Source organism: Choloepus didactylus, chromosome 10 (genome assembly GCF_015220235.1).
Source record: "Choloepus didactylus isolate mChoDid1 chromosome 10, mChoDid1.pri, whole genome shotgun sequence".
Classification (NCBI taxonomy): Eukaryota; Metazoa; Chordata; class Mammalia; order Pilosa; family Megalonychidae; genus Choloepus; species Choloepus didactylus.
Window position 1 is genome coordinate 110,621,099 of NC_051316.1, and position 15,699 is coordinate 110,636,797.

Consider the following 15,699-nt stretch of genomic DNA (forward strand, 5'->3'; position numbering starts at 1 on the left):
GGCGATGACCGGACACCGATTGTCACGGCAGAGGCTGCAAGGGGGGCGGGACGGAATTACTTCCCAAGGCGCTTGCGCAGAAAGCGCGTTTTTCACGGGCTTAGCAGCTAGAGCCCGGGAGGCTTACCGCGTGCGCAGGCGCACTCAGCTATTTCTCCCTTTTTCAGAGCGCGCATCCATCCCCCGCCAACCTCGGGGCGGGGCCTCGGGGCGGGGCCTCGGGGGCCCCGGTCCAGGGGTGGGGCTAAGTGTGGAGAGAAGTTCTACTTTTCACTCCGCTCGTCGCTGCAGTCGTTTCCACTGCCTGAGGTCTTCGAGAGCCATGCTACCCAACACCGGGTAAGGGGATGGGGTCACCGCGGGGAGTGCGTGGCGAACTGGGTGCAGTTATGGAGCGCCCTGGTGGCCCAGGCACCGGCGGTGGGAGGGAAAAGGAAGCCACTGCGGCGCCGCGGCCCACCTTGCAACTTTGGTTCGCAGCGGACGCAGCATATACCTAGAGTATGCAAGGATGCGTGAAAAGTACCCAGAGTTGCGTATTGCAGGATAACATCCATGTAAAAACCATGGAGAGGACTGAGAGTGGCTTATCTCACCGGCACCACTCTGGGTCCCCACCTTGAAATTAGCAATAGTTGCGTGTCCAGTTGAATGCGTGCAAGTTCTAGGTGAAAGGTCACGGGAAGACCTGCACCGTAATGTATTTCCACTTGTTTTGAGCGCTCAATTCTGGAGTACTAAAATAATGGGTTGTTTAAAAAGTGATTTTCGAATTAGTTACAAATTAAACTGATCTCACAGTATGGGTATCTTGAGCTGAATTACACGTCCATTTCATAGTTTGCGTGAAACTTACAGTCACATGCCAGAAGACTTAAATAGGTCAAAAGGGTGTATAGAAAGAAGTCTCACTATTCCTAACTTCCAGATCCTTGATTACTTTATGGTATGTTTCCAAAGATATTCTCTGCATTTATAAACATATTTTGTACATTTCCCCCTCCCTCTTTCAATACACACCACCTTAAAAAAAGAGTAGCAAACACCACTCTGGAGCTTGGTATTTTTACATAATATGTCTTGGAACATAGCTTTTTCGTATATGGAGAGCTTCCTCCTCCTCTTTATTTTTTCCTGTTTTATGTCTGTTGTTTTTTTATTGTGGTAACATGAATACAACATAAAATTTGCCATTTTAGCCTTTCCCAAGCACACAATTCAGTGGCACCAGTCACATCCACAGTGTTGTGCCATCATCACTAGCCATTGCCAAAATTTTTTCATTACCAGAAACAGAAACTGTACCCATTAAGCAATAACTCCCACTTCTCCCAGGCCTTGGTAATCTCTAATCTACTTTCTGTCTCTATGAATTTTCTCATTCTAAATATTTCATGTAAGTGGAATCATAGAATATTTGTATTATTTTGTTCAACATGATATCTTCAAGTTTTATCTATGTTGTAGCATGTATAGGCACTTAATTCCTTTTAATGGCTGAATAATATTCTGTTGTATGGATATACTACATTTTGTTTATTCATCTGTTGGTTGCTTCCACTTTTTGTCTATTGTGAATAATATGGCTATGAACATTGGTGTACAAGTATCTAAGTCCCTGCTTTCAGTTCTTTGGGGTGTATACCTAGGAGTGGAACTGCTTGGTCGTATGATAGTTTTATGTTTAATTTTTTGAGGAACAGCCAAACTGTTTTCCTTTCTCCTCATTTCTAATGGTTGCTTAGTATTTTCTTTATGGATGTACCATAATTTATTAAGCCAGTAGCCTGTTGTTGGGTACCAGATTGTTTTGGTTTGCTCAAGCTGATAAAAAGCCATATACCAGAAATGGGTTGGCTTTTACAGTGGGGATTTATTAGCTTATAAACTTACAGCTCCAAGGCCTTGAAAATGTCCCAGTTAAGGCATCAACAGGATAATACCTTCTCTGAAGACTGCTTACCCCGAGTTTGTGCTCCTCTCTGCCAGTTAACAAGGCACATGGCCACATCTGCTGGTCTTTCTCTCTTGGGTTTTGTTGCTTCAGTTTCTGGCTTCTCCATTTATGGTTTTTTCTCTAAACTTCTCTGGGTGTTTCTATGGATTCCATCTTTTAGCTTCTGTATGTGTTTTATCCTCTTATAAAGAACTCCAGCAAGAGGATCAAGACCCACCCTGAATGAGACGGGTCACATCTCAGTTGAAATAACCTTATTAGTTATTCCCACCTATAATAGGTCTGCACCCACAGGAGTGGATTAAAAGAGCATGGCCTTTTCTGGGATACATAACAGCTTCAAACTACCATATATATCATTTCCAATTTTTTGTTACTCCTTGTTTGCTACGATGACTATTCTTGTATTCATCTGTTTGCACATATGGGAGTTTGACTGTAGGATAAATTCCTGGAAATGAAATTGCTAGATCAAAGAATATATGCACTTTAAATTGGAGTAGGTATTGCCAGGTGGCCCTCCAACGAGGTTGCACACCCAGAAGGATGAATGAGATGTCCTAATCTTAACATGTTGACAAACAGCAAAATGTTTGATTAAAAAAATCTAATTAGAGAATAAAATGGCACCTCATTATAGTTAAAAGTTGCATTCACGTCATCATGAAATGAGGATGAGGACCTTTTTGTATTTTTAAAATGGTGATTCTAAACCAGGTACAATTTTTGCCCCCCTCTCCCCCGCCGAGGATGTTCAGCAATATCTGGAGACAGTTTTAATTGTCACAATGTGTGTGTGTGGGGGGGGGGAGTGGTTTGCTACTGGCATTTGGGGAGAGATTCCTGGGATGCTGGTAAACATCCTACAATGCACAGGACAGCCCACCATAACAATGTCAATATTGCTAATATTGAGAAACCCTGGTTTAAAGCCATCTGTGCATCTTCTTTGCCTGGCTTCAGCAATTACATTTTTAAAATATATTTCTGAGAGCTCTGTATATATGTTTTACAAATAGTTTTCTCAGTTTTTTCATTGCCTCAATTTTGATTTTGCTATGTGTTTATCAGAACGTTTGTTTTTATGAAGTCAGAGTTTATCAATATTTAAAGATTTTTGGGTGTTTTTGCAAGCATGTAAGGCTGTCTTAAAATTTTCTTAATTGGTAAGTATTCTTTAGTATTTTTATGGTTTTATTCTTTTACACTTAGGTTTTTTCATCTCACTGAGATATATTTTGGTACAGAAAGTACCAGTAACATTGACTAAATAGTTATCTTTTCCTTTTTGTTTAAAATTCCACTTTTATGGAGGGTTGTATGTTATGTGAATATATCTCCATAAAATTGCATTTAAAAAAAATTCCGCCTTTATCATTTACTAAATTTTTGTAAGTTTCGGAAACTGTTTTTGAACTTCTTATTTTGTTAACTTTGGTCTGTCTGTTCATATACCAGTACCAGACTATTTTAATTGTTCTAGTTTTGTAAACTGCTTAACTATCTGGGAAGGCTAGTTCCCTCCTCATTTTGATTCTTTTTCAAACTTTCTCTGGCTATTCTTGAGTGTTTATTTTCCCAAATGAACTTTAGAATAGCTTATATCATTTAAAAAAAAATAGTTGTTTTTCTTTTTCAAAATAGCAAAAATTCATCACATTTATCTTAATTTGAGGTAGTGGAATTTAGTAAACAGAAATGTAAGTTAATTCGGCATTTGCAAATTTTAGCCTTCTACCAATTGTACTGCAGTTCGGGACCTTTCTTTGAGGAGCTCTGGTTCCAATGCTTTTGAGCTGGAATTGTTCTGTAGTAAAGGTTCGATTTAAGATTAAGAGAAGTTGTTTTTGCCTTTCTTTCTGTTGATGCCTGGAGCTGAGAGTGAGGAGGAGACTCGTTTATCCTACTGGGAATCAATCCAGCTGTACCAAAGGCAAAGGGCTAAAGGTTCTTAAACTGTAGTTTGTAAATTCCTGTCTAATTTTTAAGTTAAAAAATCAGTTTAATACCCTATGTATTAAAAAATGGAAAATTACACACAAATATAAAAAATATGTATTATATATGTGTATATTTGCATATTTTTGAAAAAAGAAATACAGACAGATAAACCAGAAATTAATGAAACTGATTACCTACAGGTGAAAGGTGAGACTAATTTGAGTACATTTTTGTAAGGTTTTGACCTTTGAACCATTTTCATGTTTTATAACATCCTACACCAAAGATGAAAGAGAAAAACTAAAATGAATGCCAACATAAACAAATGAACTTAACTGTGTGTCAGGTTTATCACACAAGCATATATAGAAAAAGATCTGATTCAATTAATTTTTTAACATTGTAATCTGACTACATTTTCAGAGGGATTTGTTCTAAGACAGAAAGAACTGGGAAGAAATCTTGAACTTGACTTAGTAGATTTTTCATTGCTGGTGGTATAGATACAGTAATTCCAATACTATTTTGAGTGTCTAATATAGAGCATATATATAATAAATATACTGATGTTATTAGAAACCAAGATTAGAAACCAAGATTCTCAGTGTGAGAGAAGTTAGGTAAAATATGTAATGAGGGAGGGAAAGGCAGAGTCCTGTAGCATTGGATCAGAATCGGAGAGAGCTGAAATACATGAACAGAAACTAGCAGAGGCGGTGGTGGCAGCTGCAGCATACCAAGCAAGAACGGGCAGTATTTGGATTATTGTCTAAGCCAAGGGTGACTTGTTTCAATTCAGCCCACTGTGCTTCCTGGCCCTCACCGCAGTTGATCTTCCAGAGTTGTCTTTGTCTAGATGGCTGCTGATGTCCGGTGGATACCACCAGCTTTCAGCTTAGCCAAACCATCATGAATGAGGCCCAGGCATTTAGGGCCTCTCTGTGAATGGAGAGCCCTGTTGAGCCAATAGCTTTGAATCAGGTGGGCTTATGGGTGATGAGGTTCTCCCCACTGGTCCACATGCCCCTATTGATATAAGGCCAAACTGCCATTAGGACCAGGCCAGCTTGAATGTTCCATTTACATTTGACCATTGAGGCTTGTTGGGCTTTTCTCTCCTTGTTAGTCTTTGAGCCCAAGGTGACCCACCCCGAAATAGGGATGTCATGTCAGAGCTATAAGGCCTATGTGGTGGTTTGGAGCTATGCACCACAGAAAAACATGTTCTCAAACTTAATCCATTCCTTTCAGTGTGAGCCCATTTTAAGTAGGACCTTTTATGAGGTTACTTCAGTTAAGATATGGTCCAACCCAGTCAGGATGTGTCTTAATTCATTTACAAGGATCCTTTATAAACAGTATGAAATTCAGACAGATAGAGAGAAAGCCATAGGAAGCAGGAAGCCAAAGTTCAGTGGAACCTGAAGGATAAGGGGAGAGACCAAGAGGCGCCACCATGTGCATTGCCATGTGACAAAGGCACCCAGGACCAAGGATCACTGGCAGCCAGCCCCAGAACAGCAGCCTGCGGGAAGAAAGCATTGCCTTGATGATAACTGGATTTGGACTTTCTCCTGGTCTCAAAACTGTGAGCTAATAAATTTTCATTGTTTGAGCTTGCCCATTGCATGATATTTGCTTGGGCATTCAAGGAAACTAAAACAGCCTCCATGGGTCAGATGTTCAGCTTCAACAAGAGCTCAGCAGTAGGCCAATAACCGTAGACCTTTTAAATAGAGGGTGTATTTGGTGTATCTCTGAGAATTCTGGCAGCCATGAAGTATTTGACTCAACCTGTGATTTTCTTTTAGCTGCTGGGATTCTATATTATGTCTGTTGGACAAGCCAGAAGGAGTTATCTCTTTACATGTGGTAGTTCCTAAAGGGAAGAATTTCTCTGGCATTCATAGATATTTACAGTACGTGCATGTTAAACATCAATACTAATGATACATTCAGATGTAGATGCCATAAAAATAAAGGAAGTATGGGGGTGTGGTGGGTTAGGAGTGTGTGGAGGAGGCTACCTAAGGAGGACAGCAGGGGCAGTGGGGAATCTTTCCTGTGGCTTCTTGCTCTAGGCTTGACAGCACTTCCTCCCAGTGAGTGTCCAGTGAGTTCCTGGACTCAGGGGCCCTTTCCTTTTTGCTCCTGTGGCTCTACCTTGTGGTCTTTGGTATCTTTGGCCCCTTTGGTTCCTTTACCCAGCTTTACTATCCCCATAGGACCAGGTAGGATGGTGGCTTGGACTCCTTTATCCAACAGAGCCATAAAAATTTGAGTCCTTTCCCTCCGTGAAGTTCTTGGATAGGTCCTTATCATCTGCATCCCGCTTTGGGACCAGGACTTTGGGAGAGTAGGTGAAGCGTGAAGAGTGAGTTGAAGAGAAGCTCCATGCCAATAAAGAAAGCTTTGAATTGCTGCCTGTGTAGCTCATCCAAATTTCTGTTTTTGATCTAGGCAGAGCTCTGTATCCTCATTGCTGACACATTTTATTTCAGCCTTGGGGACCCCTTAACTCGCAGTAGCCTGTCTGGGGCCATGGGCTTCCTGCCCCCACTGTTATGCTGACATCCTCCTCCTGCTGCCCTCCAGGTGTCAGGGTCAACCAAAAAAGCACACTTGGGTGGTTTGTTTCAGTCCTACCTCCTTTGTCTCTTTAACAAGGACAGTTGGGGATCTTTACTCTTTCCCTCTCCAGGGGTGAGAGCATTTGCTACCAGATTCTGGGGTGTCTTTTTTATATCCCCTTACCTGGGCCACAGGGCCCTTGTACTTTTGCTTCCAGAAAGTCACGTGTCTGTCAGCATCCCGTCCTCATCACCAAAACTCTCAGGTCTGTAGTTTCTATTCATCAAGGGTTTAACCTAGTAATTTTAATGTGTATGTAACGTACCTATGTCTAAAGTCAATAAAATTTTACTATCCTCCCAAACAATACAATGACCTAGAAAAGTTCAACTCCAATCAAACTTTAATAATTTATTATAATAATATATTTTAATTCGATCTTTTTAACCCGACAAACATTATTATTATTACTTTTATAAATATTTGTTAGATTCCCATACTTATTTACTGATATTTTTGGTTTTCATTTCTTCTTGTATCTCAGACCTTCCTTCCAGCTGGGAACATTTTTCTTTTTATTGAAGTACATCCTTTAGTAAATAAGACATGAGAAAGGAAGAAAAAATATATGGATTGGAATAAAAGAAACAAAGCTGTCATTATTTGCAGATGATACGATTGTCTATGTAGAAAACCAAAATAATGTATAGTTGCATTATTAGAATTAATAAAAGTTTAACAAAATTGCTGAGTTCAAAAGTAAATGAGAAGAACAATGTAGATTTCTATACACCAGCAAAAATCTGCAGGAAATACAGTATAATAGAATAAAACTGAGAAGTTCAAAAATCCAGAATATGGGCCATAATATAGGACAAATGACTTCTATTCTTCAGCAAATAAATGGCATAAAGAAAAATGGAAGGGAGCTGTTACAGCTTAAAAAAGATTTATAAGATATAACAACTAAATGCAAAGTGTGGTCCTGTAACCAAGCAAGGGTTCACTGCTTGACTCTCACAGAGGCCAATACTATGACATCAGGATTTTGAGAAAAGAAAGGGCTTTAGTGCAGGGTCGCCCAGCATGGAGACAGGAGTCAAGGCTCAAATCTGTCTCTGAGATCTGAGAGTTAAGGGAATTTTTTTGGGAATGGGAGGTGAGAGGTGGGGACAGAGTGGGGAGGTTTGACTTGACATAGTCCAACTGGTTAATTATAGAGCTGTCCATGTGTGATACAGTGAATTTTAGGCTGGGTCTTACTTAACGAAGGACTTCTCACATTTGATTTGCTTCCATTGTCTCCGTATTCTCATAATGTTGGTTCCAAGGAAGGTGACCTCTGTTCCTGGTGTCTCAAAGAGATACTAAGTTCAAGAGCCAGTGTTATCTGCATATGCTCAAGTTACATGACCTGCAGTAAAACAAGCTCAGAAGAAAAGATTATAGGAACAGAGGATATCTCCATAAACTGGCTTTTCTTGCTCACAGTTTCAGTCTTTATTAGATCCTGATTTAATCAAATCAACCGTAAAAAGACATTTTTGAGACAGTCATGGAAGTTTGAATATAAATGGAGGTATTAGATGATACTGAGGAATTATTGTTAGTTTTTTTAGGTGTAATAATGACATTGTTATATAAAAGTTTTTTACCTACTAGAGAAGCATATTGAAGTATTTATAAGTGAAATTATATGACCTCTGGAATTTGATTCTCATAATTGCTTTTGAAAATTTGGTAACTGTGAATGGTACATGGAGAAAAACTTATTCATAATTTCACCACTCAAAAGTAAGCCTTGTCAGCACTTTTTCTGTGGAGAAAATTTTATAAAAATAAATGTTTATGTAGTTTATTTTATTAACTCATTTCTCTTTATAATTTCCTTCGCATTTAAGCAGATTTTGTTTGCCAGATCACAATAATTTATAAATCATTGTACAATGAGAGTGCAGTGGAGTTACTGTCAGGTGGGTAGGTGAGGGATTTGGAGAAAGTTTCAGAGATGGATACATGTAAATTATGAAAATGTGCATGAGTTCCTCATACTGATTAGTAAATAAAACATTAAAATTTCTAATAAAGTCACATTTGTTCTGTTGTAGGAAGCTAGCAGGATGTACGGTTTTTATCACAGGTGCAAGCCGTGGCATTGGCAAGGCCATTGCATTAAAAGCAGCAAAAGATGGAGCAAATATCATTGTTGCTGCGAAGACCACCCAGACACACCCCAAACTTCCAGGCACAATCTATACTGCTGCTGAAGAAAGTGAGTCAGTGTGATGATGCCGTTTCATGGACTGTCCTCACAGTGGTTTCAATGTGTAGAAATGTGCTGGAGAGTTTAGTTATAGCTATCTATGTGAAAGCTTCACTGAAAATAATTTTCTCTGGTTAAAGAATAAGCATCTATTGTCTTTGTTACTTTAGGGCAGTAGTTACGAACCTCTTTTCTCTTCCAGCACTTCAGAGTGATATAAGAGACTCCTGTTAAAAATCACACCTCACTAGGGTGTTTTCTTGGCTGGGAGCAGGGGGAATGGGGGGTAGAAGTGGAGAGGAGGGAATCTGAGGGGGTGGATGGTGTGAGCACTTTGAAAAAGTTTGTCGTATTATTTATTACATGCTGTTTGTAAGTCATCATGATAATACTTTCAGTTCACAAATATTTGAGTGCTTACATTTAAGGTATTGTGCCAGGAGGGAAGGCACCAGAGATTATGATTTTATGGCTTTAAAAACTTAGTTTCAGCTGGTATCACTAGTTTTGTTAGTTATGATAATAGCATTGTGGTTATGTTAAAGAAATGTGTATGGAGTATTTATGAGTGAAATGGTTCCCAAGATTTGTTTTAAAATACACCAACCAAAACAACAAAATACAAAAAAGAAAAAAAGGAAGAAAGATAAACTACTGGCAAAGCATTAATCATTAAAGATAGGGGATAGATTCATGTTAGTTTATTATACTGTATCTTTATACTTTGTTTTTTGAAATTTTCCATAGTGAAAAGTTTTTTTTTACAAAAACATTACCTTCATTTTTAATTTATCAATAGAGCTGACCTGGCTAGTCTGAAGCTGAATGAGTTCTTTAGTCTGTCCTGCTCTAGGGTCCAGTCATTAGTAGTTATAAGACATAGTTATTTAAGTTGATTTTGTAAAAATAGGGTACTTTTCCCCCTTCAACCTTTTATCAGAATGACAGGTATAATATTTGAATGCTTTAATGTGTTTCTATTTATCTTTTATAGTTGAAGCAGCTGGAGGAAAGGCCTTGCCATGTGTTGTTGATGTGAGAGATGAACAGCAAATCAATGATGCAGTGGAGAAAGCAGTTGAGAAATTTGGAGGTATAGTGACTTAATTCTGAAATAATTATTTTATATTGGTAAAATATAGGTGTAAGAACAACTGGGTTTTTTTTTGTTGTTGTTGTTTTGTTTTGTTTTTAACTTTTTTTTTTTATTAAATTCAGTTTTATTGAAATACATTCACACACCATACAATCATCCATGATATACAATCCACTGTCCACAGTATGATAACATAGTTATGCGTTCATCACCACAATCTATCTCTGAACATTTTCCTTACATCAGAAAGAACCAGAACAAGAATAAAAAAGAAAAGTGAAAAAAGAACACCCAAATCATCCCCCCATCCCACCCCATTTGTCCTTTAGTTTCTATCCCCATTCCTCCACTCATCCATACACTAGCTAAAGGGGGTGTGATCCACAAGGTCTTCACAATCACACTGTCACCCCTTGTAATCTACATTATTATATAATTGTCTTCAGGAGTCCAGACTGCTGGGTTGGAGTTTGGTAGCTTCAGGTATTTACTTCTAGCTATTCCAATACATTAAAACCTAAGAGGTGTTATCTATATAGTGCATAAGAATGTCCACCAGAGTGACCTCTCGACTCCATTTGGAATCTCTCAGCCACCGAAACTATTTCGTCTCATTTTGCATCCCCCTTTTGGTCAAGAAGATACTCTCAGTCCCACGATGCTGGGTCCACATTCATCCCCGGGAGTCATACTCTGCGTTGTCAGGGAGATTTACACCCCTGGGGGTCGGGTCCCACGTAGGGGGGAGGGCAGCGAGTTCACCTGTCGAGATGGCTCAGTTAGAGAGAGAGAGGGCCACATCTGAGCAACAAAGAGGTACTCAGGGGGAGGCTCTTAGTCACCATTACATACAACTTTAGACTCTCCTTTGTGGTAATGAGCCTCATAAGGGCAAGTCCCATGCTCGAGGGCTCAGCACATCAAACCGCCAGTCCCAATGTTTGTGACAACATCAACACCAGTCCAGGTGAGGATGTCCAACACATCCGCACCTTTCCCCAGATCCTCGGGGCTGGGGAGGGGGAGGGTGTAAATATATTTTTTACTGTCTGCCCAAATTACTCTAGGATGTGTCACTATTTCACTCCAGCCTATAGTAACCTACCGTATCTCACTTCCTATTCAAAGTTCCATGCAATTGTGGTGTCTGAACAAATCGACTGTAGAGTGAACAACTGGGTTTTAATTTTAAAAAGTTTTTTTTTTATATTTTGGTTTTCTGAATCTTTGGAATATAACTGGAATTGAGGATTTTCTCATCCAGAAACAAGGCAAAAACAATCTGGTGACTTTTCTATTTTTCTTTTATTTATTTTTTAATTAGAGAAGTTGTGGGCTCACAAAACAATCATGCATAAAATAACAGGATGCCCATATACCACCCCACCCCAAACACATTGCATTGGTATGGATCATTAGTTACATTGATGATAGCATTTTAAAAATAATTGTACTTTTTTTAGCAGTAGTTACCTTTGTTGCAATTGAGATAGATTATTAATATCATACTATCGCCTATCATCTGTAATTTACATTAGGTTTATTTTTTCCCATATACTTGTATTACTATCATACATTTGTTATAAAACATGAAAGGACATTCTTATATTTGTACTTATTAACTATCATCCATCTTCTACAATAGGGTTCACCATGTTGAGCAGCCCTATGTTTTATTTTCTAATTTTAATTCTAGTAATATATACATCCTAAAGTTTCCCTTTTTAACCGCATTTACCTCTATAGTTCAGTCCTGTGGATTACACTCACGCTAATGTGCTACCATCACCACCATCCATTTCCAAACTTTTACCATCAGCCTAAATAGAAACTCTATGCAAGTTAAGCTTCAGTTCCCCATTCTCTAACCCCATTCTATCTCCTGGTAAGCTATATTCGATATTCTACCTCTTTGAGTTTGCTTATTATAATTAGTTCATAACAGTGAGATCATACAATATTTGCCCTTTTGAGTTTGGCTTATTTCAGGCAACATAATATCCCCAAGGTTGATACATGTTGCATGCATCGGAACTTCACTTGTTTTTATGGCTGAATAATATTCCATTATATGTATACACATTTTTGTTTATCTGTTCATTAGTGGATGGACACTTGGGTTGCTTCCATCTTTTGGAAATTGTGAGTAATTCTGCTATGAACAATGGTGAACAAAGATCTGTTCAAGTCCCTGATTTCAGTTCTTGTGGGTATATACCTAGTAGTGGGATTTTTGCATTGTATGGTAATTCTATACTTAACTTCCTGAGGAACTGGCAAACTGTCTTCCACAGCAGCTGCACCATTTTGTATTCCCGTCAACAATGAATGAGTGTTCCTATTTCTCCACACCCTCTCCAACACTTAAAGTTTTCTGAGTTTTTAATAGTGGCCATACTAGTGGGTGTGAAATGATATCTCATTGTGGTTTTGATTTGCATTTCCCTAATCGCTAGTGATGTTTAACATCTTTTCATGTGCTTTTTTTAATGATATATTTATTATTTTTCTGACCAAAGTGCAATGAATTTTGAATCTTCTTAAATAACTGTGAAAAAAGTATTCAGGAAAATAAATGAGGCATTTAGCCATTAGCATCTTCGTGTTTACTTTATATTAAACGTATATTTAATCTAGGAAGGAAAAACAACAACAGCTTCAGTGTGTCACTAAAATGCTGACTGAATAATTTTATCAGAAATACAGCACATGCATTTCAAGGTTCCACTGCTAGGAATTTTGTTAAGAACAGTTGAATCATTAATAATACTATATAATTGAGCATAAGGAACATGTAATTACATGTGAACCTTGTCCCCTACACTCAGATTTATGTGTGAATATAGCTGACATTCTGCTAGGCTCTGAACCCCAGTGTTCCCAACCCAAACCCTGGAAGCAAAGAATATGCCCTGTTACACAACTTTGTACAAGTTGTAGTAAAACAAAGCCTGGGTTTTTTTTACCTTTCTATAGGAACTGGTCAATTATTTGATAAATGCTGAAACACTTTTTGGAATCCATTTTATGACTTTTTTTTACCAAATACATTTTGCAAAAACTGACTACACAAAAAGTTCCTTTGAAATTTGGTCCATAAATTCACTTAACAGGTTGGAAATTTAAAACCTGCAAGAAGAAGAGAAATTGGGGATCCCTAATTCTAATATTTTGTAACTACTAAAGGGATATACACACCCATACTAAAAAGTTTTCCTCACAGAAGTCATAGATTATAAAAGGGATATTCTTTTTGAATAAAAGCAAAGAACTAGCTGATACTCTTCTTTGTTTTGTGAGCACCATAACTAAGATGAAATTGAATCTGAACGCACTGTCACTGTGACAAAAAAAAAGATAAAAAATTTAATTTATCTTATACATACTTTTCAGACATTAATTGAGATGAAATTATGAAAGGATTAGAATTGCCTTTAAAAGGGGTTGTGATAGCAGCAATCAAAGCAATATTCAAGCATGATTTCAAGGATGCCTTCAGGTTTAGAGTCAGCCTTTATCAGAAATCTTCACAACTTCATGAAAAATTTCATCAACAGATTTAGAGGCATCTATTTTCTTGACTTTCTCCATTTCCTTGTTTAAGTCAATCATTGGCTTTGTTGACTGAAGATAGGTCTGAATTCTCTTTTTCTGAGCTCTTAGTCATCAGTTTACCATTACTCTTTCCCCTCTCAAGACATTGTTCAATACAGATCTCATTATTACACTTAGAAAACAGAAAGCTACATCTGCCTTCTCATCTATGGTCTTATTCCAACCTTGATTGTCTTGAATTCTTGGAAACCCATCAATCAAGAATTTATTCTTCTGTGCATTGGCAGCCACTGTCTGGTCCATCTCCCTCTTTAATAAACTGATGGTTATCTCAACTGGCACAATCTTTCCTTCTTTAACATACTTTTCAGTGAGTTCACCATACTATGAATTTGGGTTTTTCCTTTCATTAGGAAGAAATTCTCCTGCAGAAAGGTGTGTGTGGCCGTATTTCTTGACATTGTGGCTATACTGGGTTCCCTTGCCAGCACTGGGCAACAAAGGACAAACACGACCAGCAGTTTCATGAGGTAGCTAGGTCAGAGGAGAAGCAGCTGTTGGGTCAGCAGCGGGAAGCTAAGGCTTAGGATGTGCAGCAGCTGGTGGTGGCAGCGACTCAGCATACACCATGTCTCGGCCTGATGCTAGAGAGCTGGCGGTGGCCAGGGCAGCAGAGGCTCTGGACTGGGTAGGGAGGCAGTGGAAAGAGAAGGGTGAACTGTACCCGTGCCCTAGCAGGTCTGCCGCTGTGGTAGGTAGCCAACACATCGGCACCACAGTAGGAAAGTGCTTTTCATGTGTTTTTTAGCCAATTGCATTTTCTCTTTGGAAGAATGCCTATTCAGGTCTTTTGCCCATTTTAAATTGGGTTGTTTGTCTTTTTATTATTCAATTGCAGGATTTCTTTATGTATTCTGGGTATTAAACCCTTATCGGATGTGTGATTTCCAGATATTTTCCCCAATGAGTAGGTTGTCTTTTCACTTTCATGATAAATACCTTTGATGCAGTAAAGTTTTTAATTTTATGAGGTCCCATTTATCTATTTTTTCTTTTGTTGCTTGTGCTTTCGGTGTAAAGTCTAAGAAGCCATTGTTTACCACAAGATCTTGAGATGCTTCCCTCCATTTTCTTCTAGGAGTCTTATAGTCCTGGTTCTTATATTTAGGTCTTAGATCCATTTTGAGTTAATTTTTGTATGTGGTGTGAGATTGGGGTCTTCAGTCATTCTTTTGCATATGGATATTCAGTTCTTTCAAAAGCACTTGTTAAAGGGGCTATTCTTATCCGGTTGAGTGAACTTGGCAGCCTTGTCAAAAATCAATAGACCATAGGAAGGGTCTATTTCTGGACTTTCAGTTCAATTCAGTATATCTATCCTTATGCCAATACCATGCTTTTTTGACACCTGTAACTTTGTAACATGCCTTAAAGCGACCCACTTTTCTTTACTGTAGTTTATTAGCCTCTTTCTTCCACTATTCCCTGGATGCTGTACAGTATTTTTCTGGCCTCTGGAGCCCCAGAACAATTGTTTCAGACAGTTCCTGCCTGTTTAGTAAGTTATTTTGGTGGAAGGTCTGAGTCCTGGACTCTATTCCACCATCTTCCCCCTGGTGACTTTTCTTTTTCATTGTTGAAAATTATTTTGAATAGTGTAACTAATGCCTGTAAATCTATCACCCACATATGTTAAAACTTTAACAATAATACACTTCTAACCAAGTGGTTCCACAGATCCCATCTTCTTCCTTCTCCCCTTTTGAGGTGACCATCATCTGATGACTTTCAGGAATCTGTTAGATAAAATGCAGATATCTTATTGGCATTTAAGATATTTCACACTCTGATTGCAACAGACTTTTTTTTTTAACATTTTTTATTGTGAAATATAATGTATATACAGAAAAGCGATAACTTCCAAAGTATTATTTAACAAGTAGTAATAGAGCAAATTTCAAAGAATGTTATGGGTTACAATTCCGCAATTTCAGTTATTTCCTTCTAGCTATTCTGAATACCCTTGAGACTAATATTAATAAAGATTCAGTATTTGTAATCCTTTGTTAAATCCTATCTTGTCTGCAACAGACATTTTGATTCCATTCTTTCTATACCCCTACATAAACGTCCTACTCCAGCCAAAATAGTTTATTTCCATTTCCTCATGTTGAACTTTTCTGTCTCTTTTTCTCTTCCTCATAAATGCCCACCCCTCTACCCTAGTCCTTCCTGAAATGCTCCCCCTTCTCTATTTGAAATTCTAAATGCTTAAATCTCTTCTTCATGAGGCCAATTTCCTCACCTTGCCGACTA

At 38.3% G+C, this 15,699-nt stretch overlaps 1 protein-coding gene and 1 pseudogene across 1 annotated transcript in view; one reads left to right on the forward strand and one right to left on the reverse strand.

Moving 5' to 3' along the window:
- Positions 1 to 215: 215 nt before the first annotated feature.
- Positions 216 to 15,699, forward strand: part of HSDL2 (hydroxysteroid dehydrogenase like 2) — a 65,889-nt gene continuing 50,405 nt past the window's right edge. Inside the window, exons 1-3 of the mRNA XM_037798240.1 lie at positions 216 to 339; positions 8,578 to 8,741; positions 9,727 to 9,825. Coding sequence (XP_037654168.1) covers positions 323 to 339; positions 8,578 to 8,741; positions 9,727 to 9,825 — 280 coding nt within the window. The 5' untranslated portion in view covers positions 216 to 322. The remainder of the gene's footprint in view (positions 340 to 8,577; positions 8,742 to 9,726; positions 9,826 to 15,699) is intronic.
- LOC119505449 lies at positions 13,336 to 14,006 on the reverse strand (annotated as a pseudogene).